The sequence below is a fragment of the Besnoitia besnoiti genome, chromosome III (assembly GCF_002563875.1).
Source record: "Besnoitia besnoiti strain Bb-Ger1 chromosome III, whole genome shotgun sequence".
Taxonomy (NCBI): domain Eukaryota; phylum Apicomplexa; class Conoidasida; order Eucoccidiorida; family Sarcocystidae; genus Besnoitia; species Besnoitia besnoiti.
This window is the reverse complement of record NC_042358.1, coordinates 5,316,682-5,341,745: the sequence shown is the minus strand read 5'-3', so window position 1 is coordinate 5,341,745 and position 25,064 is coordinate 5,316,682. Positions and strand designations below refer to the sequence as shown.

The following is a 25,064-nucleotide window of genomic DNA, read 5'->3' as shown; positions in this document are numbered from 1 at the left end:
GTCCCCACGACTGTAAAATAGCAGTTTTGCAGGTGCCCAGGACAACCCCGGACAGCGGGGTTGAGTGAACCGGCAGCCGCCTGAAAGAGACGCTTATCCCACGAGGCTTTTTGAATAGATCAGTGGTGGCCGCGCCTGTGCGCGCCGTATGACGAAACAAGAAAGTGGAAACCCTGATCATCTTTGTTAGATTAAAACACGATGTTCAACTGGTTTCATATCCACAATAGTAATCGTTTGTGGAAGGGCGGCAAAGGCAACAAGTCATTGCTCGACGTCGAGAGAGGCGAGTTCATGCCTGCCCAGTGTTTCTGTCCCGCCATCTTCATCATTATGCTGGGTCAGAATGCAGTCCTGAAACATGAAACACACGGGAAATGGCGAAACCGCATGGGCGTCGTGCAACAGGCAGGTAGCGACCAGATCCCCCGCACTCCCCCTCCCTCCACTGTGAGCGCTGCATCACGCGGGGAACGAAACGTTTCTGCAGAAACCAAGGCCCTAAGAAGGGCAGAACTCCTGTACTTCAGTCCACTAGAAACGATGCAGACAAATCATGGCTGATGAGGTTCCAACGGGAATCGACACGATTTTCCCCTGCAGCGCATTTCGGAGCAGCTCTCCGACAGCACAGCAGTCAGCGCCTCGAAAGAGGCAACCACGCGCGAGCCGTTCAGCCGACTCTACACTTTCCGTACGGGAAGATGGTTCATTCACTCTTCCCAGACAACCGTGTTGCTGTAAAGAAGTAAACACGCGTGAAACAGCCGTTTTCCGCTGCTCGTTCCCACGCACGCCCTCGCTGCTTGCGCCTCGGTTTCTCGTGCAAGCGCTGCTCTATTTCGTTCTTTCCATTTTCCAGTGCGCCTCGACTTACCACCGTGTACGGTCCGACGACAGCCTCGACCTCACTTACGCGGAGCCATGGCAGGCCGCTTTCTCTTGATTTTGACCAACCTTCTTCCGCTAGCTGATTGTCGCTCCCTGGAGAGCCTGTAGACCTGTGCTGAGGAAGGTCTGAACTTCCTTCAGACGGAACGTGTTCTCCGTTGCCGCGAACAGCGAACCCCTCGGTGCGTAGTGTGCACGACAGGAGGACGCCGAAGACTTCCTCCTGGAGCGCTGAGGCGGAGCACACAAAATAAGGGAGCTCAGCCTGATAGAGTCATTATGTTTCTTAACTGACTACGCTGCCTTGCCGTAAAAAATATATGGATGACCCGAGGGACTCTATAAAGAAGAAGCTCCACGGAGCTTAGTCGCTTCTGCTAGCCCTGTCCGCTGCCTGTCGCACCGCCTTTTCACACGTCAAGCAAGCTGAAAACTCTCTCTGCACGCCATCGAGTGCGCTCATCCAGTTCACTCGTTCCATGCTCTATGTCCACTACCCTCACACAGGCCCCCCCAAAACGCGATCCCCTTGAAGTCCAAAGGACCAGCACTCTGTCCTCAGTTTCTCTCTGTACCGATATACATACACATGCATCTACACACCCATATGTATACATATAGCTATACCAAAATATATACATATGCATACGCAAAAAAATGACATCTGTGTACGCAGCCGCACTGCGTGCAGCGCCATGCGCATGCGGCGGAGCGCGATCCTGTTCGCTCCAGCGTGGGCTAGCCGGGTCGACAGCCTGCTTCACGCTCTGCAACTTGGTGCTTCCCAGTGGCGCAGCCTCTTCAGTGCGCCGTCCCACAGTTTTTCTCCAAAAAAACGCATCTACCTCTGCAGTCCGCTGCGCCACGCTGCGCCACGCTCACCGGACACGCGAGTGCCTTTGGCGTGCTGCCGCTGCGGCTGCGCCATTGCATGAGCCAGGCGACGCGCAGTCCTCAGGCTCTCGAGCGGCAGCAGGCGAAGCAAACTGTCCTCTCGCGCCGCCGGGCCTCTCGCTGCAGAAACTGGCTCGCGTTGTCCTCCGCTCTGACTCGCCGCAGCTTCAGCCGCGGGGAGACTGCCGGTACTAGGCGCAGCAGGACCCTCGACCAGAGGAGCGCACAGACCGAGAGTGGCGGCGATGAGGCTCGTCTGAAGTTGCCTGTCGCGTACACACGCAAATCAGCGCGCAGCGCAAACTCACGAGATACAAGATGCTGCGCGCGGCGCAGGACTTGCAGTGCCGTCTGAACGCTGTGTTGCTCCAGTCCCTCCTCCCCGAAGAGTCGCTTGGCGGTTTTTTCTCATGGCGTTGTGGTCGTTGAGATGCTCCCGTGCCTCCCCCACACGCCTCTAGTGTCCTTCCGCGCGTGCCGAGAGCCAGCTCCCTCCCCCTCCGCCGGCAGACCTCGCCTTCACGTTCTTCCGCTAGGGACTCGAATCAAGTAGCTGCCTCGTATACTTAGCTTCCAGGTGCTAGCTGACTCGGCTGCGCGGCGTCCGGCACGCTGCGCGTCGTGAGCGTCTTCTCACAGCGGCTTCCAGCGCACGAGACTGCCGAATGTCTCCCTTACCTGCCCGCCCACTCCTCTTCTCTCTTGCGCCTGCTCCGCGCGCTGAAGTCGGCGTCTACAGGTTTGTCGCGGGTGAAGCGCCTCAGCGCCTCCGCGAGGCACTGGAACGCGACAGGGGCAGTTGAGACTGCAAGCTGGCAGGGGGAGACGCCGGCCGTGCGGAGCGCGTCCCCAGCAAGCACACCGGAGGCGCGGCTCGCGCTGCGCTTCGCAGGGCGTGCATAGTCGAGAGGCGCCGAAAGCACGAAAGCCGGACAGCAGAGAAGCGACAGCGACAGATACTGCAGCTGGCGAGACGACAGGGCCGCCTGAGAGACAGAGAAGCACGAGCGGCGGAACAAGATTTTCTGGGGAGGGCACGGCTGAGAAAGGGGATGAACAGAACCGGGAAAGCAAAGGCCAGGCAAAGAGAAAGACAGAGACACCTGCCTCCTTCGCGCGAGTGGTCTGAGACCTCCTCCTCTCGAGCTTGAATGGTTTTGGAGATGTCGTTGCGGTGCTCGCTTCGCCTGTCTGTAGTTTGTTCGTTTCTGTCTGCTTTGCTTTCTTCTGGGGCCTCTGCGTACCAGGTTTGCAGCGAGGAGCTTCCTGAGGACGTCGACTTCCTCTTCGGTTGCGAGGGCGTCCTCTTCAAGTTTCTCCGGTCGCCGCCACTGTGTGTGGGGCGGCACTAGAGTCTCTGCAGCTTGCTTCGCGCTCTGGCCGTCGCCGACCTCTCTCCTCGGGCGTCTGCTGGAATCCTCATGAGACGCCCTGGTGCGTTCGTCTGTTTTCCGACACGCGCCCAGGCGCCCCCTCGACCGAGTGAAGACGTCCAGCAGCCCCAGTTTCAGCGCAGCGTTGACCAGGCGACTCAGCGTGATCAACCGTTCGCCTTCGAGACGCAGCGACACTCCGTCCAGAGCAGAGAAACGGCTTGGCTGCTCTCCACAGTCCGTCTGCTCGCCCTCGGCCGCGGCAGCCTGACAACGCTGAAAATGACACCACAAGAGCTCGCAGAACGGACGTGACGCATGCTTCCACTTGGGTGCCGCGTGATGTCCCCCTCCTAGACTCGAGAGCTCTCGTCGTCTTCTGCCTTCCTGCTCGCCCCGCTATTGCATCTGTGGGGTTGCTGCGCTTACCTCCGCGGAGATTCCTTGCTCGTGCGCGAAGAGCCTCTCTCTCTTCTTTCGCGCAAGCGGCCTCCACAGACCCTCCAGAGCCGCGTGAAAGATCACGAGGCAGGCGCGGCGCGTCTCCGCATCTCCGCCACACTGCGCGTCCGCGAGTGCCGTCAGCGCGTCGCAGCTGGCTGCAGGCGACAGGACGGGCCTCGCTGCGTATCTCCTGCGCAGGCGAAGAGGACAAAGCGTCACCAGCAAAAAGCCGCACACCGCGTACAGCCACATTCGTGCACTCGCACGCTGCCTCACTGAACCTCGGTAACTGCACATACCAGTTGAGAAATGAAGACTTGGGGAGACTGAGCGAGACGCCAGGCAGGCGAATGGACGCATCAAGGCGCAGACGCAGAGGCCCTCCCGGCGCGCGTCGAAAGCCTCCCCCTCCGTCCCCCCCCGTAAGGCAGGCAGTGAAAGACCCTGCCTCCCACGGCAGCATCCACCCAACGCAGAGAGGCTGCGAGATACAATGCAGCGAGTCGACGCGCGTGCCTGTGGAACGCACTGAGTCTCCGCCGAAGAGCGAGAGGCGCGCGCGTACCTGTGTGCTCCCGCGCCTGTCGCTTGCAGCTGCTCGAAGGCCAGCCGCCGCGCGAGGACAGGCAGCAGCGACGCGACGGTCCGCGCGAGAGGCGGACGCGACGTGGCACCCGCGCGCGAAGACACGCCAGAAGACGGGAGACAGGACGGAGGCGCGGGCTGCTCAGGAGGGCGCCGCGAGGTGTGGGGTGACGTCGGCGAGCGCTGGAGAGAAGCGGGGGGAATGAGAGTGTCGCAGTGCAGACGAGAGGGAAGAGAAGACGGCAAAGGTGTAGAGGAAGTAGAAGAAGAAAAGTCCGAAGAGGAAGACAGATTAGGCGACGAGGGCGGCGTAGACACGATGGGAAGCGCGGCATTGAGCTGAGGCATGAACTGCGAAACAGACAACATGAAGGAGGGGATGTCTCGTCCCGGGAGCTCTCGCAGAAGCCCCGCGGGCTGCTCAACGAGTCGCAGCAGAAGTCTGCACCCGACGTCGTGGCACGACGCGAGGAGCAGCGTCTGGAGGGGGGTCTCCAACGGAAAAACCTCGGGTCGTCGACCTGCAGACTTCGAAAAAAACCCACCCCGCTCCAACGTCGCGCGCGCCGCCTCCACGTCGTACTGGCTCCGACTCAACTGTATGTGCACCCCCAGGGCCGCCGCGGGGTCGAGGCTCTTGACGTGCGGAAGAAGACACGACGCAAGCAGAGAGACAACCGCGTTAAGGTGAGGAAAGCGCGCGTAAGTCGACCCGCGCTTCACAGCTGCAGCGCTCGCTGCCGCGTTGCCCTCCTGCGTCGTCCTCTCTGTCGGAGGAAAACAGTCGGCGAAGGACCGGGGAACGGCGACAAATGCTTTGCGCATCGCGCGGTACGAAAGCTTTCGCGTCTCCTTCGCGTCTGCTTCCTCAGCTGCGGCGTGACCGCAAGAAGAGACAAGAGAATCCGCCGCCGAAGCGACAGGCGAAGGCAAACGCGCGGAGAGGTCGGCAGACGGCGCAGAGCGGAGCGAAGATCCGCTCGCGGGAGGGAGAGAAGAAACTGAAACAGACGAAGGAGAAGAAAACGGGCAAGGCGCAGGAACGAGCAGGAACGAGAGAGAGACCGGCGGGGAGCAACGCTCAGACCGGCGACGCGAGGCACGCAATTTGAGATCGACGCGCGAAGGAGGAGGCTCGGCGGCAGCGCATGCAGAAGAAGAAACCTGAGGAGGCCGCGAGGTCGCAGGCGATGGACAGACAGAAGAAGGAGAGGAAACAGAGAAAATCCAGCGCGTCACTGCTTTCTCTTTCTCGTCTCGCTTTGCACACCGCAAGCTCGACGCGAAGGCTAGGAGAAGTGGAGTGACGTGCTGCGTCTCGAAGTGAAACGAAGAGGTGTTGTCCCGCTTTCTCTCTTTTGCATGGGCGTTCTGCCGCGCCGGCTGGGCTCCTTCACTGCGTCCCGAGGCTGCCGCGTCTGCTGTCGATCCGTCGTTCTTCTTCTCGATGGCGTGGGGGAAGGCTGCCGCGAGAGGACGCGCTTCCGTCGCCGCGTCGCCCTCCTCACCCGGCGGATTCGTACCCTCGGCGCGCGACTCTGCTCGGGCGCTGTCTGCAGCCGCCGCGGCCGAGAAGAGCGCAGGCGCGGCAGACACACCCACGAGGGAAGGCGAGGAAGAAGAAAGAGAAGGGAGAGAGAGAGAATCCAGAAGCGGGGGCAAGAGAGCCTGCGCCAGGCGTTCGAAGAAGAAGAGGAAGAAGAACCGAGCCTGACAGAGCTGCTGCAGACTGTCGTTGTCGTCTCGACATCTCTCGTCAGGAGAGGGCTTTTCCTGTGCGGACTGAGGCGCGCTGCGCACTTTCTTCCCCTGCAACGCCGCGACGGCGTCTCCCTCGGTTCCTCTCTCAGCGGCCGCGCGGCTCTCAAGCCGCTGCTCCAGCGCGTCGAGCGCGGCGAGGGCGCTCCGCTGCCTCGCGGCTATGGCATGAGCGATTCGCAGGAGACTGGCGACGTCCTTTCCCCTCGTTCTGAGTTTCTCTGCAGCCCTTAGAGGCGCCTCGTCCAGCTCGTTGCCCGTCTGCAGCTCTGCATCCTCCGCCGCCGCCGCCTTCCCGCTCGACGTGCATGATGACGCGTGCGCGTCGCTCCGCGCCTCCTCGCGGGTCTCCGCCGGCGCGCAGGCGTCGGGATGCCTCTCGACAGGCTCCGCCTCGCTTCCTGTCGCTTCGCTGTCGCGCGGCTCAGCGAGCTCTTGCTCCAGACGCTCCAAGAGACGAAAGTAAAAGCGATGGGGAATCCACACCGGCTTCCCGCTCGCGGCGGGGCTCTCCGCCGAAGCGCAGACGGCAGGAGAGTCACTCAGCGACGCCGCGGAAGAAGTCGATGACGAGGCGGGAGAAGACGCGGGACGAGCGAGAAGGGGGACGGGCTGGAAAAGCGTCAGGTCCGCTCTGTTGAGCGCGTCAAGCATGTCCGCGAGCACGCTCAGCTGAAAACACGCACGCGGCAACTCTACCTGTTTTTTACCCCACAGGTGCGAGCCACAAGCGCGCCGCCACCACTGCAGATATGCCTATCTTTAGATGTATATATATGAATATATACATATATATACATATGTGTAGCACAAGCCTGCAGAGATGGATGTGATCAACAATCCATGCGAGGTACACTCGAAGCACGCATCAGTAAGTCATAGATACACATGTATGTTTACCAGTGCAGGAATATATATAGAGAGAGGCAAGTAAATGCGCCTTCACGGGCTTGCAGGCCGTCCCGCAAGCCCCCGCTGCGTGGACGCGTCGCGCTCTCTTCGTGCCTATGCCTGCAGGTCTATAGGACTGGCAGACGAAGGGGCATGCACCTCTACAACTCCTGCACAGATTTAAACTTAAAAATATATATATAAACCTGTACAGTTGTTTATGTCCAGTTCATATATATATATATATGTACGAATGTCTGTCCCTACACCGCCTACACGCATTTGAACTTGTATTTATTTAGATAGACTGATGTGTGTGTTATGTCCAACTCGTAAGCAATGCATGAATCGGGCGCGCTGGAGAGTGCACGCGTGCAGGGAATTCCGCTTGTCGCTCACTCGAGCCTTGAGAATCAAGTCTCCCTTGAGCACTTTCCCTATACATCTGTGCCAAAAGGTGTGCGCGCGCAGCATCTCCGCCTCGGGGGCGGGGTCTCGCTCGAGCCTCCCGCGGGGCGTCGAGCCCGAGCCGTCCTCTTGGGCGGGTCGTCTCTTGGCGCGCGCCACGCAGTCGGCAACCGCGCAGAGGCAGGCCGCGAGTTCTGCGTCACGCAGCGTGTGGACGTCTGTGCGGCTCATGCGGCTCAGCAGCGCCCGCATCGAGCCCTGCCGAGCGCCCTCCTGAAAGGCCGCGACAACGGCAGACGCATGCATGCGATTTCCGCGCACACGCCGGGCCTCGCGGCGCGGAAGGCGCTCCGAATTAGCAGACGCACTCGACGCAAAAGAGCGAGAAGCGGAAAATGGCGCAGGCGCCAGGGGACGTGTACTCGAAGGCAGCGGACTCGAAGCAAGCGATGCGCGAGAGGGGGCAGAGGCGCGGAGTGCAGAGAGAGGAGAAAAAAGCGTGGAAGCAGGCGAAGCACGCCAAGAAGCGAGTAAGGAGGCAGCCGAGACCCGAGGAGAAGAGGCGAGTTGCACTTCGAAGAGACGACGCCGTACAAGAGGCTCGTGAGAAAACCGCGACGAGGCCCGCGAAACCCGCGACGAGGCCCGCGAAACCCGCGAGACCCCGCGCCTCCGGAGAAGCCGCAGCGCCGCCATATTATCTTTTTTAGCCCGTTCGATCACCCGGCAAAGAGAGCCCGAAGCCGATCGGGCGGCGCCTGCTCAGGCGCCGTGGCTCGCGCCCTCTGAGGAGAGAAAGGAGGATAAGAAGACCGCCTTTTCTTCGCACGGGTCTCATCCTCGTGACCCCCCCCCCCCCCCTCGCGAAGGTGTGCAGACACTCGCGGGTTGGAGCTGAGTTTCCCTCTTTCCCCCTCTGCATCAGCAGCTCCGCCAGCTGCCGTCGTTATGCAGGTCTGCTCATGGGAGTCTTAGAAAGACTAGCAGACCTCACGCCGCACGGCCGCGTGAGCGGCGGAGCGCAAGAAAGCGAGGAATTCTAAAAACTTAAAAGATACAGCAGACTCGGGTAACGAGAGAGTCGCCAGAAAATCTGCAGGCGGCGAGGAGGAGATATGAAAAGAGTAAAGATCTGTAGAACGCTTGTCAAAACAGAAGCCGCATCGTGGCGGCATGCGCGCGTCGATACTCCAGCATGCTACCCCGCGTGTCTGTCAAGAGCGAACACACTCTCGAACCGGAAAAAAAATAATAACTGAAATATGAATTTTCGCTGCTTTTTTCTTTTTTCCCCCAGGAGATACAGTCTCTCACCGCTTAGGGTCGTAGTCCAGCAGGAGGGTGAGACAGCCACGCGAGTGCATGTAGACAGTTTTGTGTTTTTGGCGTTTAGGAGACAGGGGCACGCTCATCGAAGTTATCCGCGGAGCAAAACCTTTTTCTTTGCTCGTTTGCACTGTGTTGAAATTTTTTCGCGGTTTCTTTGTCGAGTTCACGCCTCTGGAGCGCGACCCGAGACCCTAACCCTCTCTTAAGTCAGCATGCAGATTTTCGTAAGTTTTTGCTGTGCGGACCGAACAGCTCTCGTCTCTCTTGACGGCTCTCCCGCGGCTGCAGCGCTTGAACACTGCAGAGACGCCCCATGAGTTCTGCCTTTTTTGTGTTTCCTCACGATTTGAGAGGCGAGGCCCTGAGAAGCCTGGCAAAAAGTGCGTCGTTTCACCGCGCCACCCTGCGCGGAGCACACTGGAAATCGGTCCTCCTCGTTCTCTCGCCTTTCTGGGCGCCACAGCGCGACCCCAGCATCCACCGTTTGTGTCTGGCGCCTCTTTTTCCCGTTTCCGGTTGCCTCGCGCCCGCGAGAAGAGGACAGAGGAAGGCAGAAGAGGCGGGGGGGGGGGGGGGGGATCCTGGGCACCGGAACGAGCTTTGGTAACTGCCAGCAAGCAACCGCAGGAAACGGGGCTTGCCCGAGGGATGATCAAGCAAGAGGCGCGTGGAGCGAGACAGAAGGACGTCAGGCCGTGGGAACACGACGAGGAAGAAGAATTCGCGGCACTATGGAGTAGCTCGCCTCTGCGTCTCGGGTTTCCCGCCTGGGTATCCTGAAGCACCCAGTCGCCCGTTTTCCCGCGATTTCCAGCGTCGGAGGTCATGCCCCTCCGCCCCCGCTTCGTCCGCCTGCCTCGCGCTCGCTCCTAGGCAACTTTTCTCACCGTGTGTACCTTTTTTGCTCCCTATACATCTACATCCATCTATATCCACCTTTCTATGTATATCTCTGTGTTCTGTTGTCGCCGGGCGATGGCGGACACGCCCTGGGGTTCGCTCTGTTTGGAGCGCGCGGCGGGCGCTTGGCGCGTCCGACAGAGCGTAAGTCCCAGCCAGCGTGGCGCGTGGGATTTCAGGGGAGCCCGAAGGCGCTTCCACTCCTCCAGCGAGGGATGCGATTTCCCGCTGTTTCGCCTCGTTCGGCTGCCGAAGCGCCGCGTAATCTGCATCAAGGGTGCGGATGCTGCTCGGTAAGGTGGTGCACTCTGCATTCGGGCCGAGGCTCTAGCACACACTCTGCCAGTCATATGTGCATGTATATTCCAGATTCAGCAAACATGTGCGCTGGGACGTGTGACGAGGCTCACATGTCAGCAAACCGCGGAGTCGAACGTATCAGCGCGGCTTCCGCTCACAGACCGTCCTAGTCAGATACACTCGCATATATATAAATTTAAATATAAATTCAAGTATACGTATACACGTATGCACTGCATAGGCGTATGATGTATGCACATCCGTCCACATGTGCGCGGCAATGCGTGGGGGGAGACACACACGGCTCATGACGGAGAGGCTGACGCAGATGCATTGCTTTGCTGTTTTTGTGCTCGCGCAGTTTCCTTCAGGGTCTCATCACGCAAGATGTTCGTTTTCTGCAGTCTCCCCGAGCGCTGCCGCCTTCCGCGTTTTCGCGTCTGTTTTCCAAGACTTCGTCCTCTCACGATCTTTCTTCTCCCGATGCATCTCTCGCGTCTCCGTATTCGGCGCCTCTCGCGACTGTGCCGGACTTGAGCCACATCTCGCACTTCTTCTCTCCTCGCGCCGCCCTTCAGTCTCCCGCCCAGTCTCTTCCATCCTCCTCTTCTGCGTCCCCTCTCTCCTCTGGTTTTCCTCCCTCTGCATCGTCTTCTCTCTCTGCATCTTCCTCTCTGTCTGCTGAGCCTAGCGCGTGGATCCCAGGGCTGGTGGGCGCGCGGGCGGCGCCGTTCGCGCTGCTGAGTACGCAGGGCCGCGTGCTGTTGGACGGCTTTGCCGTGAGGCTTCCCCCGGGCGCGCTCGCCGCCAGCGCCGCGCGGAACTCTTCAACTGACCGAGAGAGAGACGACGCAGAGGCCTTTCTTCTCGACGTCGATGCAGCTGTGGGAGAGCGACTCGTTGCGTTTCTTCAGGTAATGCGCTGGAAGCGCGGAGACTGCCGCCGGGGAAAAGGAGAAACCCTAAGCCTGAGCAAGCGGCAAAAAGCCGACAGAGGGTCTCCGTAGAGCACAAACGCGAGAAGCGTCTACATGCATATATGCATATAGATATATATGTGTATACGTATATGCATATATATGTATGTATATGTATTTATTTACAGAGAAGAAGAAGGCGAATGTCGAGGGCGCGGGAGTGGTGTGTGGGGGGTGGGGCGTCCCGTGAGCGACCGGGATTTGTGTTGCTCGATGTAAATGTTTTCTTGCGCGAGACTAACTGCGTTGAGGGTCGCATCGATGCCCATTCGAAAGGCTTTTGTACTTATTCCGGGCGTTTTCATTCGTTTCTCTTCTGTGTGTGCGCGCTGTTTTTCCTTCTCGACCTAGCACTCCTCTTCTCACTTAGCTTTCCTGAACTGTTTGTGTCCAGCCCAGCGAGAGACGGCATTTTTCGGCGAGCCACGGAGTGATTTTCTGCACTTTTTCGGGGTTATTCTCGGCGCGCATTTGCTCTCGCTGAAACGTGGAGTCTGGCATGCATGCGCGTGTTCTTCAGCGGCGTCGCCTCTCTTCTCGCGTGGAGGTCGAGGCGGAGGGTCGCCTCCAGGCCGTGTTCCAGCTCCTGCCGCCGGCATGTCTGGCGCTCTCTCCTCTGCGGCCTTTCCCGCTGTCTGCGCTCGCCGACCGCGCACATGCAGCGGCGTCTGCGCGGACGGAGGGAGCCCGCAACGGCCGCGAGACCTTCGAGAGCGGCCTGAGTTTTACTGCGGCCTGGGAAGACTACTACGCGCCGGGCTTAGGAGAAGACGCGTGTGGGCGCGAGGGCTGGGGGCCGTCGCGCGCCTCGGAGCCGCGCGCGGCGCATGCACAGCAGGTCCGCGAGCGCAGCGAACACCTTCTCTTCGTGTGGGAACTTGCGAAAAGACTTGAAGAACGGCTGTGCTCTGGCGCGACGTACGGACTCCTTCACCTGCCTGGACGCGGGCCTGATGGGTGGCTCCTTACGGAGGCGCGGCGAGCCGCAGGGCGCGAGCGGGAAGCCAAGGAAGTCGAGGACAGAGCGCCTCGCGGGAGGCCGGAAGACGCCGTCGGAGCAAAAGACGCAAGGAGGGCAGGAACGCCGGGGGTCGCGGATGCAGAGGCAGCGAGGGACGCAAATCGCGGCGCACTCGTCGTCGCCGACGGCAGGTCCTCGCGGATGGGGTTTCGGGTGTATGTACAGCCGAGCGGAGACACCCCGCTAGGCGCGAACACGTCCACAGGCTCGGCGGAGCCGACAGTCTTTGTGAGACATTTCCGGGCGGATGCAAATTCTCCAGAGGACGCAGTCAAAGGTTTGCCTCGAGAGGACGCTGCGTCTCCTGTTTCCTCTCCTGATGCGCGTGCGCCGTCGCCTTATGTGTCTCTCCGGTCAGCGGCTTTTCCCTCGCTTCTGCTGTCTTTTCCGTGGATTTCTTCGCCTGCGTTGTACGCGATCCGCCGTCGCGCCCTTGGCATTCCAGAGGGCCCCGGAGAAGTCGGCATTCAGAAGCACTTGCTGTCGCACCTGAACCTGGACTGGCAGGTGTACATACACCCCCGGGTGAACAAGGGCTGCTTCATTGGACAGGAGGTCGTGACACGCGCGCTTCTGCAGCTCACGAATCGCCGGCGTCTCGCGACTTTTGTCGTCCTGGGTCGCAGCGAGGAGGCCTTCTTTCCTCCTGTTTGCCAAAAAGATGCGTCTTCGTCCCTCGTTGGGTCGCGTTCGGCGTCTGCCGCTCAGGGATCTTCTCCCTTCCCCAGGGAGGCGCTTGCTCCAGCAGCCGTCGCAGGCGACGTGGCCTCAGCGTCCCCTCCGCTGTCTGGCGCGGCAACTGAGTCTTTTCAGCTCCCTGTTTCCCCCGACGCAGTGTCATTTTCGCCTTCCGCATTCTCGGCAGATGCAGCTGCGTCATCTTCGCCGTCGCTTTCGGCCGGGGCTGGGGTCCTGCGTCAGCTGCATCCTGCTGCTAGCCGCTGCCAGCACGGAACTCCGTCCTTCACGCATCTTTATCCTCCGTGGTGCGAGCACTTGAGGCCGTCTCGGCACTTCCCCTTGTCGTCAGCCGCCTCCTCCGCTTCTTGTCTCTGCCCAGTTTCCCGCTCGGCGTCGCCGTCTCCCGGGGCGCCTCTCGGCCGCGGAGACGCAGCGGCCCAGAGTGCGCAGCGCCGAGAGAGAAGAGCTAGCCAGGGCGAGTCCTGGTGGCAGGCCGCGGAGCCGCGGCTGGCGGAGGAAGGCGGCGCCGAGCGGGAAGTCTTCCAGGGCTTTCTCCGGGGGCCGCTGCCGCCGGAGCAGCTCGTGTGCTGGACGAAGGCACTCTGTCTGGTCGAGCAGGAGGCAGAAAGGAGACTGGCGAGCGCGGAGGGGGCGGAGGCGCAGCAGGCGGGAAGCAAGGAGGCCGCCGCGCCGAGACTGGGCGACGACGGCGCGAAGAAGCCGAGGAAGATCTACGTGTATGCCCCGGAAGACACGGCGGCGCAGCAGGGCAGCGCGCGCGCAGGGACTGAGACGGCGCTCAAGTGGAGAGAAATCGCGGAAGTCGTGGCGGAGCCGGAGCGAGGAGGCGAAGGCGAGAGCGGCGCGGCCTCTCTGGGCGTCGGCCTGTGCATCGTGCGCACGCGTGCCAGCGAACCGCCTCTGAAGAGCTTCGGGGTAAGGCGGTAACTTCAACGATTGCAGAAGGAGTGGAAATCGAGATAACCGAGGAACGGCTTCAGTCAGAGACCAATGGGATAGACTCGGGACTCGCGGGAGGCTCAAGAGTGGGTTCGGTGCACGTCTTCACGAAGCCATGGGGCAGCGTTATCATGTCTCATTCCCACCTCTCTGAATCAGGACTGGGTGCTTTGCGTGTATGCCTTCATTAGATTTGGGAGCCGTTAAGCAGGCTCCCTCTGCGGACTCGAACCCTAATTCCCTCTTTACCCATCTTGTGTCGTAGGTTGCTCTCGTTTCCTTCCTGTGGGTTGTCTGTTCTGAGTACAGAGTGTTTCACCTGTCGTGCATGTGCTATTTTCTCTCTGGTAGGTCTGCTTTTTTTTTTTTTTTTAGGATTATCTCTCGTATTTCGGGCGAATTTTGGCGTCGCCGTGGCCCGCGGCCATCTCGCACAAGCCGCCGTCCTCTCGGCCGCCTCCCCTCCCGCTGCTGTGCGCCGCGGCTCCATCTTCTTCCGCAGCGGCTGCGCGTTGCCCCTTTGAGTCAGAGAGAGGCGTCGCCGCGCCTGTGGAGGTTGGGCGTGTCGCGCCGAGCTTGCGTCAGTCCGTGCAAGCGGAGAAGGAAAAAGACGTCGAGTGGTGTCTCGTGGGGCCGGCGCTCTACGCGCTAGACGGCTGGGAAGAGAGTCAGGGCGTGGCTGGGACTGCCGCGAGCAGCGCAGACATCAGCGCTTGAGCAGGGAGGCGCGGGAGCGTCACAGACAAAAGACAACTCATCTCTTCACGGCATGCAGTTGAAAACCCTACAGAAAAGCGACCCTTTCTTCCCAGGTCTGCGGCGTGGGCATGCGCAAACAGATATTTTGTGTTCACATTCGCGGACAAACGCAGGTCCCATCATGGGCAGCTGGCCTTCACCGCCTACATATATATACATATTTATGTATATTTGTCATGTATATATATATATGTTTATGTATACATGTATATATATATATTCATGTTTATATATGGTCTGCATTGGGACGCACTGGGTCGTTTAATTCCCTAGCGTAGAGAAGGGGGTTCAAGCGGACTTGGACTGGACGCGTGAATGAGCGCGTGAGAGGAGAATGCCGTGCCGGTATCGCACACGCCAGGCGCTCGGGAGGCGGTTTCCCTTATCTTCTTTGAAACATTTTTGTTCAAGTTGTAAAAAAAGAATAGTGGTTTTTGATTTTCCTTGTGCAAGCCGCGCAGTAGCACTGGTGGTCAGTGCTCTCTAGATCGTAAACGCTTTCGTCTGGCGCCGCCTCATGCGTGAGGCGAAGCGTCGCGCGTCCGGACGAGGCACGCAGTTGCCAGGCTGAAACGAAGAAGCCAGAAGCCGCTTCATGCATGTTATGTTTGTCCATATTGTCACTTGCATGCATTCGTATCTGCGGATATGTGTGTCGCCAAAAATGCAACAGAGGGCCTGCGGATACGAGGCGGCAGGCAGATACAGGAGAACGCTTTGGCGGCTCTAGGAAGGGTTTGCAAAGAGAGGCTTCCAGTCATGCAGGAACAGGGTACCCCTCCCCTCTCCTCTTCAGGTTTCAGCAAAGCTAACAGCAAAATGCGTGCACGAATACATACTGATAGAGATTTATATATATACATACATATAAATATATTTGCGTGCGTTTGGAGTATCGTATAGCTGCATAGCTGAAGGCAACAAGTCACTCGCCCAGCTGCCCTTTGAAAAAAGCCCGCGCCGCGAACTGCTGCGGAGAAGGAGAATGTCACGCAGGATGTGTAGCAAACACTCCAGCTGTGGAGGCCGCCGAGAATGGATGCGAATTCGATTCTCGCCTGCGTGAGCGAGCATAAAGAGAGGCATACACAGAAATGCAGGGAGAAAACCGTAGAAACACACATCTGGACGAGTTGTATGTCTGCGTATTATGGGGCTGCTCTCCATGCGAGTAAATAGGGCCATGCGGACAGGAGATTCCTTGTCACTGCGAATCTCATTTCACCTACTCTAAATCAGCACTGGGTTTAGTCGCGTAGCCAGAGTCTGATGTTGTGCATCCGCCACTCTGCATCTGATTCGGTCACTCGTTGTTCCTTTCTCCCCTTAGACCTCTGCTCGCCTTCTTGGCGTCCACCCGAGGGACATGATCGCAGATACGGTTGTCCGCACTTATAAACTATGCGTATGGGTGCTGACGTGTAGAGGGGGACAGAAAGAATTTCACGAGTGGCCCATACATGCATGTATATATATATATATATATCGTATATATATTTGTATGCGTAGATAGGTATTTACATGTGTGTATGCGCTGCATGTGGACTCTAGGCCAGGTTCGACTCGATAAGCGAGGCTTATCTTGGCACTGGAGTCTTGTGCACAGACGCTGCGGGAGTTGCTGAGGCTCAACTCGGCTTCTGGGTTTCAGTTCAGTTCCTCCATGAAAGAGGAGGATGCTCAGCGACCTAAAAAAGCGCCCTAAGGCAATCTGATCGCCGCCTAACGCTCCGCTGGTCTGTCCAGCCTGGACGCGATTTCCTTCGCTTTTTTCGCATAGGAAGGAAGTGTGTGCGGAACTGCGGCGTCTACAGGGCGTACGTCTGCAGTTCCACGCTGGGATTCGAGGGTTTTTTTCGCGTCAGGCTTCACAGACTCCCCGGCGTGTAACACTTTGTTGCCAGGTTAGCTCGAAGCGGCTTGAGGCACGACTGTGGCCGTTGCGAGAGCCGCAGTACACGGGCTTCCGAAGACAGAGAAGACCTGCCGGTGAAGATTAAACACCGTAGACCGGTCTTTGCGCGGACGGAGTAAGAGCGCGAGCGCATCGAGCCTAGGGACTTTTTTCTCCGGCCGTGCAGCTTTCTAAGATATGACACGCGCGCGCCGCGCATGCACGTGAGAGGTACTCCTCTGCCCTCTTCCGAGCTTGAATGTATCTTTATGCGGGTTGACTCGATGACACAGACAGTTTTGTGCACTCCTAGATGTCATTATTCTCAATGGCGCACCGTGCGTGAACCGGGCGCTTCGATCTTGCAGCTGTCGGGCGCTGTATATCCACTCCACTTGCATGCGTGCGTGTCCGCTGGTCTCTTTTCGCGAATTGGCGAATGTATTCAACCACATATTTGAGTGTGTGCACTGCAGGGTGTAGCTTTTCGTCGGGAAGGCCTTAGAAGAAGAGCCTGGAGCGGCATCAGGCAGCGTTGCCTTTTTTGTCGCGCGGTCTGACGAGCGAAAAGCGCGATTGGCTACTTTTTCGCGTGCAGTTCCAAGATTTAGTCCTTCTTCCCTCTTCCTTCCTATTCCTTGCACCTGCGGGATCGCTTCTCAAAGCTCTGTGTGTATTTCTTTGGCTTCTCTTCTCTCCCTGTTCATCGGTGGCTCCTCGCTTCACGGGATTCGACCTTTTTTCCTACCGCTTCTGTCTCGCTGCGTGCCGTTTCCGCCGCAATTTCTTGCCTTCAGCCTGCTCCGCTCCTCTATTTCTTTTCCTTTTGCTCTCTGGCGTTGTGTTTTCTTGCTACACTCGCCCACCTTTTCGTCTCTTCCTCCTGCTTTCCCCGCCTCGCCAGCGGCACTTCCGCAGGGCCTCGCTGACGGTGTGCCGACGCGCGCACGCTTTTCGTTTCCCTTCTCTAACGAGAAAATGTCGTCAGGTCCTCCACTTTGCGGCTCCCCAGCAGCGGGCGAGAGTCCGAAAGGTGCGCAGATGCTCGGCAAGCAGCGGAGAAGAAAACTCGGTCGTAGCCGGCGGCGAGTGCACGCGCCTGTCTCTCAGCTAGTGATGCAATTGAAGAGGTCAAGTCGTAAAGACGCAGTGTTACATGCATCTGAGAAACAGGCGAGGAGAGAAGAGACGGTTGTGTCACACGCTCTGTAGTAGAGGAACCTGACTCTTTGATCAAAAGGAACTAGGACCTCGCCAACACTGACGAGGAAGAAACAGCTCAAATCGAGAACGCGTCCACCGAGGGACCGCGCCGGCGAATGCACACATGCATACAGGTTGAGCCGCGTTGTCTTTAAGAAAATGAGGGAAAGTGAAGGGGAGGCTAGCGCATTTCACTACGTAGCTCTGCGCATGCACAAATATACACATATGTACGTATATCTATATATGTGGATGCAGTTGCAGGCTGCAGGCTTGCTTGTGTGCTGCTGCGAATACGGTGAAAGCTTGTTTCTGGGTTTTTTTCCAAGAACTCGACCGCGAGAGCTCTGGCGGTTCAAGCAGCGAAGCAGAGCACGAGAACGCGCCGGTGACGTACCTTCGCCTGGGAGTCGAGCTCGAGATTCACCCGACAGACGAAGCGCTGAACTTCCAGACTTCTCGAATCCACAAGATCGAGAACCTCGACAGGTGCCCCCACCTCAAGGTGAGAAAAACTTCGAGTGCGGATGTCAAGTTCTCGATGCGACAGGAACCCCAGGCTCAAAGCACTACCTCACGAGAGCAAATGCGGCGCCTGGTCGTTTAGGGAAGCCATTTTCATAGCCGCTGGTATATCTTTGTTTGTACCCGTATCTATATCTGTATCTGTATACAGCAGAGACGCAGACGCAACACGGCTGCATGTATACCTATTTCCATAACACATACATATATGGATGTGCAGCTCCGTGGCTGTGATCTGGCGGCTGCTGCATCTCGGTTTTGTCAGGGCGAGTGTGCGTGTCTGCTGGCGAACGTTCTCAACAGACTCTGGCCCTGAATGCCAACGACATTGAAAAAATCGAAAACCTCCAAGTCGTGCCCGAGCTGCAGGAGCTCGAGCTTTACCAGAACCGCGTCAGGAAAATCGAGAATTTGTCGATGCTGAAGGGCCTCACGTGAGCGGAAAACTGGTTTTCCCCCTGCATGCGCAGTTGTCGCGGCCTCATCAGCGCCCGCACGCCTGTGTGCACGCGTGTTTGGAAGAGTCAGTCTTCTCCCTCTGGCGATCAGCGCCTCATGTATACATGGCACGGCAACGTATATGTATATTGTATATATGCACACGTATGTATGCAGGTACGTATGCACGCATCATGTATGTAGGAATGTGTGTATGTATATATGTATGTGGATATATATATGTGGATGTGTGCTGCAAGGCGCTGTGCGGTATGGTCGAGCTTTCGAGGGCGCGCAGCGGCACAACCGTATCTCTTTTTTAAGGGGACCAGATGCGAATGGTTAAATGCGTATGCGTCTCGTGTTGTGTGGATTCCATTCCGTCGCGTCGAGCCGCGAGGGCCGCTCGCGAGCTCATTGCCTCGTCGTCTCTGTCCTCTCTCCTGCTGTCTTCTTCAGTCTTTTGGATCTCTCCTTCAACAAGATTCGAAAAGTCGAGAACCTTGACAGGCTCGTGAACCTAGTCAAGCTGTACCTCTCGAGCAATCGAATTGAAGTTGTGAGAGAGAAAAAAACGAAATGAAATTGAATTGAACTGCGTCTGATGCCCACGGCGCGCTGAGGCGATCCATGAGTCGCCTCGGGGAAGAAGAGAAGACCGCACAGTGCGGAGGTAGACAGGAGTTGAGTCAAAGCATTTCCGTTCTCTTCTTTTCGTCGTATGGGAGTCTGCAGCGCCGGCTGGATCTGAAGATCGCCTGAGCTGCGTGTATGACTGCCCTTTTTGTCCTTTTTTAGATTGAGGGCCTGGAGACTCTGACGAAGCTCGAGCTGCTCGAGCTGGGGAGCAACCGCATCAGGAAAATTGCCGGCATCGCGGCGCTCAAGGACCTTAAGGAGCTTTGGCTAGGGAAGAATAAAATCACCGAAATGGTGAGGCGGGGTCGCCAGAAAGACTTCGGTGCGCTGCGGCTCAAAGCTTTCTTAGCGACATAGAGCTCCCAAGTTGCGCACACGACCAGCTTTTAAAAGACCGCATATCTTTTTTCCTGCGTCCTTCTGGCGGCGTCGTGCGTGTGCACCGGCACAGTCTCTCTGTGTGTAGACGAGCTGCTCATGGGCGTGGATGTCGCCGCTTTTTTTTTTCTTTCTGTTTCAGAAGTTGCCGTCGCTGCTAAAGCTGCAGAGACTTAGCATCCAGTCGAATCGCCTGACTGCCTGGGACGCTTCGCTCTTCGCCAACTGCCCGAACTTGGAAGAACTCTATCTCTCTCACAACCGTCTCTCAGGCGCCGTCCCTGAAGCCATTGGTCAGCTTGTAAGAGACACGCCAGCCCAACCGCTTCACATTGACACGTTTCTGCGTTTTTTTTTTTCATATTCTAGTGTTTACGTGCACGTTTCGTGCATCGCTGCAGGCGCAAGTAAAGGGTGTATGTGTTGGCGACCAACGGAGACTGCTGTCTTTTGCTCTCGTCTTCGATTCGGCTACGCATCGCCCTTCGTGACCGGGCACGTCCGCAGCCATTAGTCGCCGGCTTCTCGGGGACTTCAATCGCACACACGGATATATTTGTGTATATAAATATATATATCTGAATTCTAGTTATGTATATGTATGAAAGTATGTAGCGGTGGCTGTCGTCCACCTCTGCCTCCGCCTCTCTTCTCTCCTTCCCACATATATATATATATATATATGGATATATCTATATTTTTATGTATGTATATGTATATATGCTAAACGCGTGTCTCCGCGCGTAGCGACGCTTGAATTTCGTTCGGTTGTCACGCGCAGGACGCGGGTCAGTGCTGCGCTCTGCGTTCTCACCCTGCGCATGTGCAGAAAAAACTGAAAATTCTTGACCTGGCGGCGAACGCTGTGGACGATATTCGCGCACTTGCGCAGCTCGAGGGACTGGAAGAACTTTGGGTGAGGAAGGCTGGGACAGGGCCGCCTACCCTGCGAGTACCGAAGTCTGGAACGTCTCTGTCGTTTATCCAACGAGGGAGGGCGCTTCGACCGGTGGCGGCTGCCTACAGGGCCCGGCACAACATTTATATGCATATAGATCCATGTATATATCTGTACGAAAATATATATACATATGTGTATTTGCTTGTATACGCATGAATCTTGGTTGATGCGTAGAGCGCAATGGCGGCGCTCCCGCTGGAGTCTTTTGCATGCCAATCTCGCTGCTCTGCCCCGCCGCCTCTTCGTAGCTCTTCACCGTTTTTTTGTTTGTCTACCAGCGCAAAGGCGCGCGGAGAGGGAGTGCAGACCGACTTGTAGTGGCTCACATGAACACACGTCACACGCCGTGTCGGCCTTTGGATTCTGATTGTATAGGGGCTCTGTATCTCGCCTTGCTTGCAGATGAACGACAACGCCATCGCGAGCCTGGAAGCAGTCAAAGACCTCAAGCCAGTTGCGGCTCTGCGCACGCTGTACCTCGAGGGCAATCCGCTGCATGCGAACCTCGGGCCCAGCTACAGACAGAACGTCGTCCAGATCTTGCCTCGTGAGGAGCAGCTCCGCGGCGAAGGGCTGTTGCGCAGGTTTTTTCTGTTTGGCTCGTGAAAAGTGCCGCGCAGTCTGTGCGCATGCATATTTGTGCATCCACGCAGACATGTGTGTCTGTGGCGGGGGGGGGGGGGTGTGTACTGTCGGGCACGCAGAGAACTCGAAGTGTGCAAGTCGACAAAGAAATGGGTGGATGTGTGCCAGTTAATGAGTAAAAGCGGTCGATGTCTCGTCGGCGCCAAGCTGCACGGGATCTTCGAGGTGCGCGGCGTCGAGACGTGGGAAATTCATTTCCGCATTTGTTTAAGGCGGCTCGCAGCAACAGCGGTACAGTCTTCCAGGACACGGGATTTCTCGTGCTTTATTCCTTCAGAGCTGCAGCAGCTGGACGCCTTGCTGCTGAATGAGGTTGTCAACGTCATCCAGCGACCCCTCTCAGGAAAAGGTGCGGAAACGCCCTCAGGTCCGAATGGACTGTTCACAGTGCCCGACGAGATTTATTTGCAAATTTGTCCCTATCTATTTCTTGCGTGTGTCTGTGTACTCGCACGAAGCTCCCTATCCCTACGTATATATATATATATATATATGTGTATATATTTGTGGATATGGATATGGACGTTTATTGGGGTCAGCCTGTGCGGCTGCATGAGCAACGAGTGCCTCAGTGCAGGTATCCTAGTATATAGGCGGTGCGGTGCCTAGGCTTGCGAATGTTTCTCTGTCGCCACGGTTGTCTATCTATAATATATATATGTATATACGCGTGTGCATACGAATGTGACAGATACACTGTACTGATAAGCAGAGATAAATGCAAATATATATATATATATATATATGAGAGCAAGCTCGTGTCATTGCAACTGTTCTCGTGTCTGCAGTTGGAGTGCGGAAGCCCAAGTCCATTATGAAGCATGACGAGTAGCGCCGCAACCCCGAAAGAGGAGCGCGTGATGGAGAGGCAGCTCTCCTTCCAAAGCGGTCTCCTTTTTGTGTGGTGTCCGTCGCGGGGATGTCGCAGCGGCCGCTCTTGCAACCTGTCGGGCGTCTCTCGCACTGCACAAACGCGAGGAACGGCTGAATCCCCAAGCCGTTTGCTGTCTACTCCGTCGCAGCGCCTTTCCGCAGGGCCTGCCCAACATGATCTCTTCACAGATCATCTACTATATGCCACACTTTCCTGCATCTGCCTAACTATGTACTTATAGATATAGATATCTATTTGTATATTTGCATGCATGATCACCTCCCTACGTGTCTGGGTGTGTCGTCGGGCTGCAATCGCGCGTAGCACTGTAGGAGTCTGTCTCGGGCTCATTTCTTCCTGATGGAAATTTATTCGCACATACGCAGAAGTATGGATCCCTTCCGCCTCTCGTACTTCTTTTCTGGCGCGCGGTCTGTTAGACGTGTGCAGTCGGTGCGTCTCGAGCGAAGGCGCCGCGGGCGCCGCCGCGTGCAGAGTCGGGAGAATTTTCTTGTCAAGCGGCAGCAACTCAGTGAAGTGTCTTTTCAGCGTCGCCTTGGGGTTAGAGGGAGGGCGCACTAGGTTTTCCGTCCCACCACCTGGAAGCTCCCCTCCCCAAGCAGGCACGTTTCATGCTCATACTTCGGATGGCGGGGGCGCGCGGAGAGTGTGAGGACAAATCAAAGGACAGTGTGATATATGGTCTTTTGCTGGCCTATCAACATACCACAGCGCGGAGCCTCAGCCCTGCCCCCTCGCTGCCGGGTGCTTGTGAAACCACTTCTAGGTTGACATGGACGCCCTGGCGCAGAGGGGTTCAGCGCGAGTGATGTCGTCTATTTGCACATGGCACAAGCGTCTGTATCCATGAAAGGTCGTCTCGACGAAAGATTCTATGTCCTTTCATGACCTATATAACATATATGTATCACTCCACACTCTGAAGCTCGCGCCGAACGACAGCGTACATACACACTCTGAATAGGAGTCGCCTGCGAAGTCGTGTCACAAATAGCTCCTCTGACCTATACAACGACCGCGCGGTTGGCATTTCCTTCGGAATCCTACCGCTCAACCCGTCCGTCTTGTCTTCTAGACTCGAGTTCCAGTAACTCGTATTACTGTCGTTCCCAGGGTGTGTGTGTCAACGACGATCCAAACAAATCTCTCACAGCCAGCCCAGCATCTCGCTTTCCCCAAGAGCAAGAGATCTCAGCGCCACAGAGGGTGACCACAGGTGCTTTTCTCGGTGCGACTTGTCTGCCGCCGGCAACCGCTATCGAAGCCCGGCACCGTCTGGTCTAGTTTGCCGGAGGGCACTTCGCTAGTCCAAAGAACGTGATTATGTCGTTGTTTCAACATGTGAGGCACAAATAGTTCTGTGCGTACATTGCGACATCCTCTTCTCAGGAGGGGCGGCTGACGCACAACTGTGGAGTGAGGCATGTATCAGCGACTGAAAAAGTGAATCTCGCGCGGTCTTTTTGCGTGCGTGTCTTCACCATCGAAAGCGTGCGTCGCTTTTCGCGGTTACCGACAGCGAGAGACGGTGCACGTGTTCGGGATCCCACACCGCCAACTCAACGTCCGTGTTTTCCGGGCTTTTTTTTTTGTAGAAGAACGCGCGTGTGTGCACTTCCTGCAGCAAACTCTCCGTACACCCGCACGCCTGGGCCGTGGAGGACGGGGGAAACGGTGCTTCGAGCTAGAAGAGGAAAAAAAAAACGAAAAAGGTCCACGGAGAAATGACGCGGGAGAGGTGAGGAACAACATAGATGACAGGTAAACACAACAAAGGGAAATGAAGCGCGCGCCGTGGAGCAAAATGGACAGAGATGCAACACGGTGCGCTTACGTGTGCGTTAGCTTTCTTCGCGATGGCGCGTTCACCGTGAGGGACGGCAACCCCATGACAATGCACTACAAAGAAGGCGACACTAAACTCCAACTGCGGGACGGGCATGATACAACAATTCCCCCGCGACGAAACAAGAGAATCAGACAGTCGGCGGATCGCCTCACATCTGTCGCGGGCAAGGACCAGACAAACTTAGAGAGCGTTTCTCCACAGACTGAAGTTGGCGGGATGGAAAAACCAACACATGTGCGCTCCAGAAGAGGGGCGTACCACTCCTTGCAGAGTCACGTGCCGTTCGTCCTCCGCCCACGCCATCCGCTGGATTTGCCCGCGGTGGATGTCCACTGATAAAGCACGCGTTTCTGCAACTCTTCTTCGCAGCGGAGAAAAACCCTGTGTTCCACCATGCCGTTGCCACCAGAACGATCGCAGTTGCTTTGCAGCACGCGGCAGATATGCACCGGGTAAAAAAACTCAAAATCAATTTCCGTCGCTCAAGAACCCTGTGTATTCCTCACCATGACTGTCTTCGCAAACGGCGAAAACAAAAAAATACGAGTCCAACGTCCGGCTGTTGCATCCACGCAGGCGCGGCAGCGGGCATCTCGTCTCGCAAACCTACAGACGCCTTCACCCGCGCACAGTTATAACGCACTGTGTCTGGCGCCTCTTGGTACAGAACGGTGCCGCCATTTATGCATCTGCCTGATTATCGCGCTGGAAGCGACGAGTCTCTGCTGGCCTCCGCTTTTCTCTCTGGTTGCGCGCGTCGGGCACATGGACACTGGAGGCAAGCACCTCACCAGCCCATGTGCACATGCGTACACATGTATCACAAGGAGACAATTTATGCACACATACAAGTATGGATAGAAATATATATATATATATATATGTATATGTGCACCGGAATGTTGACCGGCGAACCGTAGAGTGGATCAGACAAAAGGCTTGCAGATAGCTCGAGATATGCTACTGTATACTTTTCGAAGCCGTGTCAGGGGATACAACGACACTTTGAGGAAGAAACACTTTCCAAACGCTTCTAGGAAGACTATCTCTCCCTCTGCGGGATGCCCCCGAAACGGACAAAAACAGGAAAGCGTGAATTCTTGGGTGAGCGTCTCCTGCGCCGCCCTCTCTGTGCCGCTGCAGCTTGCGAGCACTTCGCAGTGGTCCGTACCATACGAATGACAGGTACTGCGGCGCGCCCTTGTGCGTCCTGTAGATGTTAGTATAATCGGGGACCAACGATGAGCATCCGTGCGGGGAAGCCCGTCGCGCTTCGAAAAAGCAGTTGCTTCGCTGCTGTCTCCTATTCCTCGGAAAATAAGAAACATAGATGCGTGTAACCCGCCCTTCTTACAACCCGCACCTTGCCCCAAGGAATGGTTTTCACCAACCCTCCGTCGGCGCTCTCCTCATATGCGGAGTGCAAAGCCGTCAACCAGTTGCTCTCCTCGAGCTGCCCAACGGTA

General features: G+C 57.1%; 3 protein-coding genes across 3 annotated transcripts; 2 read left to right on the top strand and 1 right to left on the bottom strand.

Annotated features, from left to right (window-relative positions):
- Positions 1–264: 264 nt before the first annotated feature.
- On the bottom strand, positions 265–7,940 carry BESB_050590 (uncharacterized protein; the record flags this gene model as incomplete). Its single annotated transcript, XM_029363510.1, has 9 exons — positions 265–354; positions 878–1,122; positions 1,774–2,051; positions 2,464–2,597; positions 2,640–2,771; positions 3,030–3,434; positions 3,588–3,792; positions 4,168–6,617; positions 7,236–7,940. The coding sequence occupies 9 exons, from the start codon at positions 7,938–7,940 to the stop codon at positions 265–267; spliced, it is 4,644 nt and encodes a 1,547-aa protein (XP_029220876.1).
- A 1,608-nt stretch (positions 7,941–9,548) lies between these two features.
- Positions 9,549–14,129, top strand: BESB_050580 (folate-binding protein YgfZ protein; the record flags this gene model as incomplete). The annotated part of the gene is made up of 5 exons (XM_029363509.1): positions 9,549–9,766; positions 10,135–10,687; positions 11,271–12,449; positions 12,480–13,388; positions 13,788–14,129. The coding sequence occupies 5 exons, from the start codon at positions 9,549–9,551 to the stop codon at positions 14,127–14,129; spliced, it is 3,201 nt and encodes a 1,066-aa protein (XP_029220875.1).
- Positions 14,130–17,043: 2,914 nt separating this feature from the next.
- On the top strand, positions 17,044–21,686 carry BESB_050570 (leucine-rich repeat protein LRR1; the record flags this gene model as incomplete). Its single annotated transcript, XM_029363508.1, has 10 exons — positions 17,044–17,098; positions 17,598–17,773; positions 18,097–18,227; positions 18,691–18,790; positions 19,030–19,164; positions 19,391–19,549; positions 20,078–20,164; positions 20,612–20,756; positions 21,132–21,203; positions 21,643–21,686. 10 exons carry the CDS (start codon positions 17,044–17,046, stop codon positions 21,684–21,686), a joined length of 1,104 nt encoding a protein of 367 aa, XP_029220874.1.
- Positions 21,687–25,064: the final 3,378 nt, after the last annotated feature.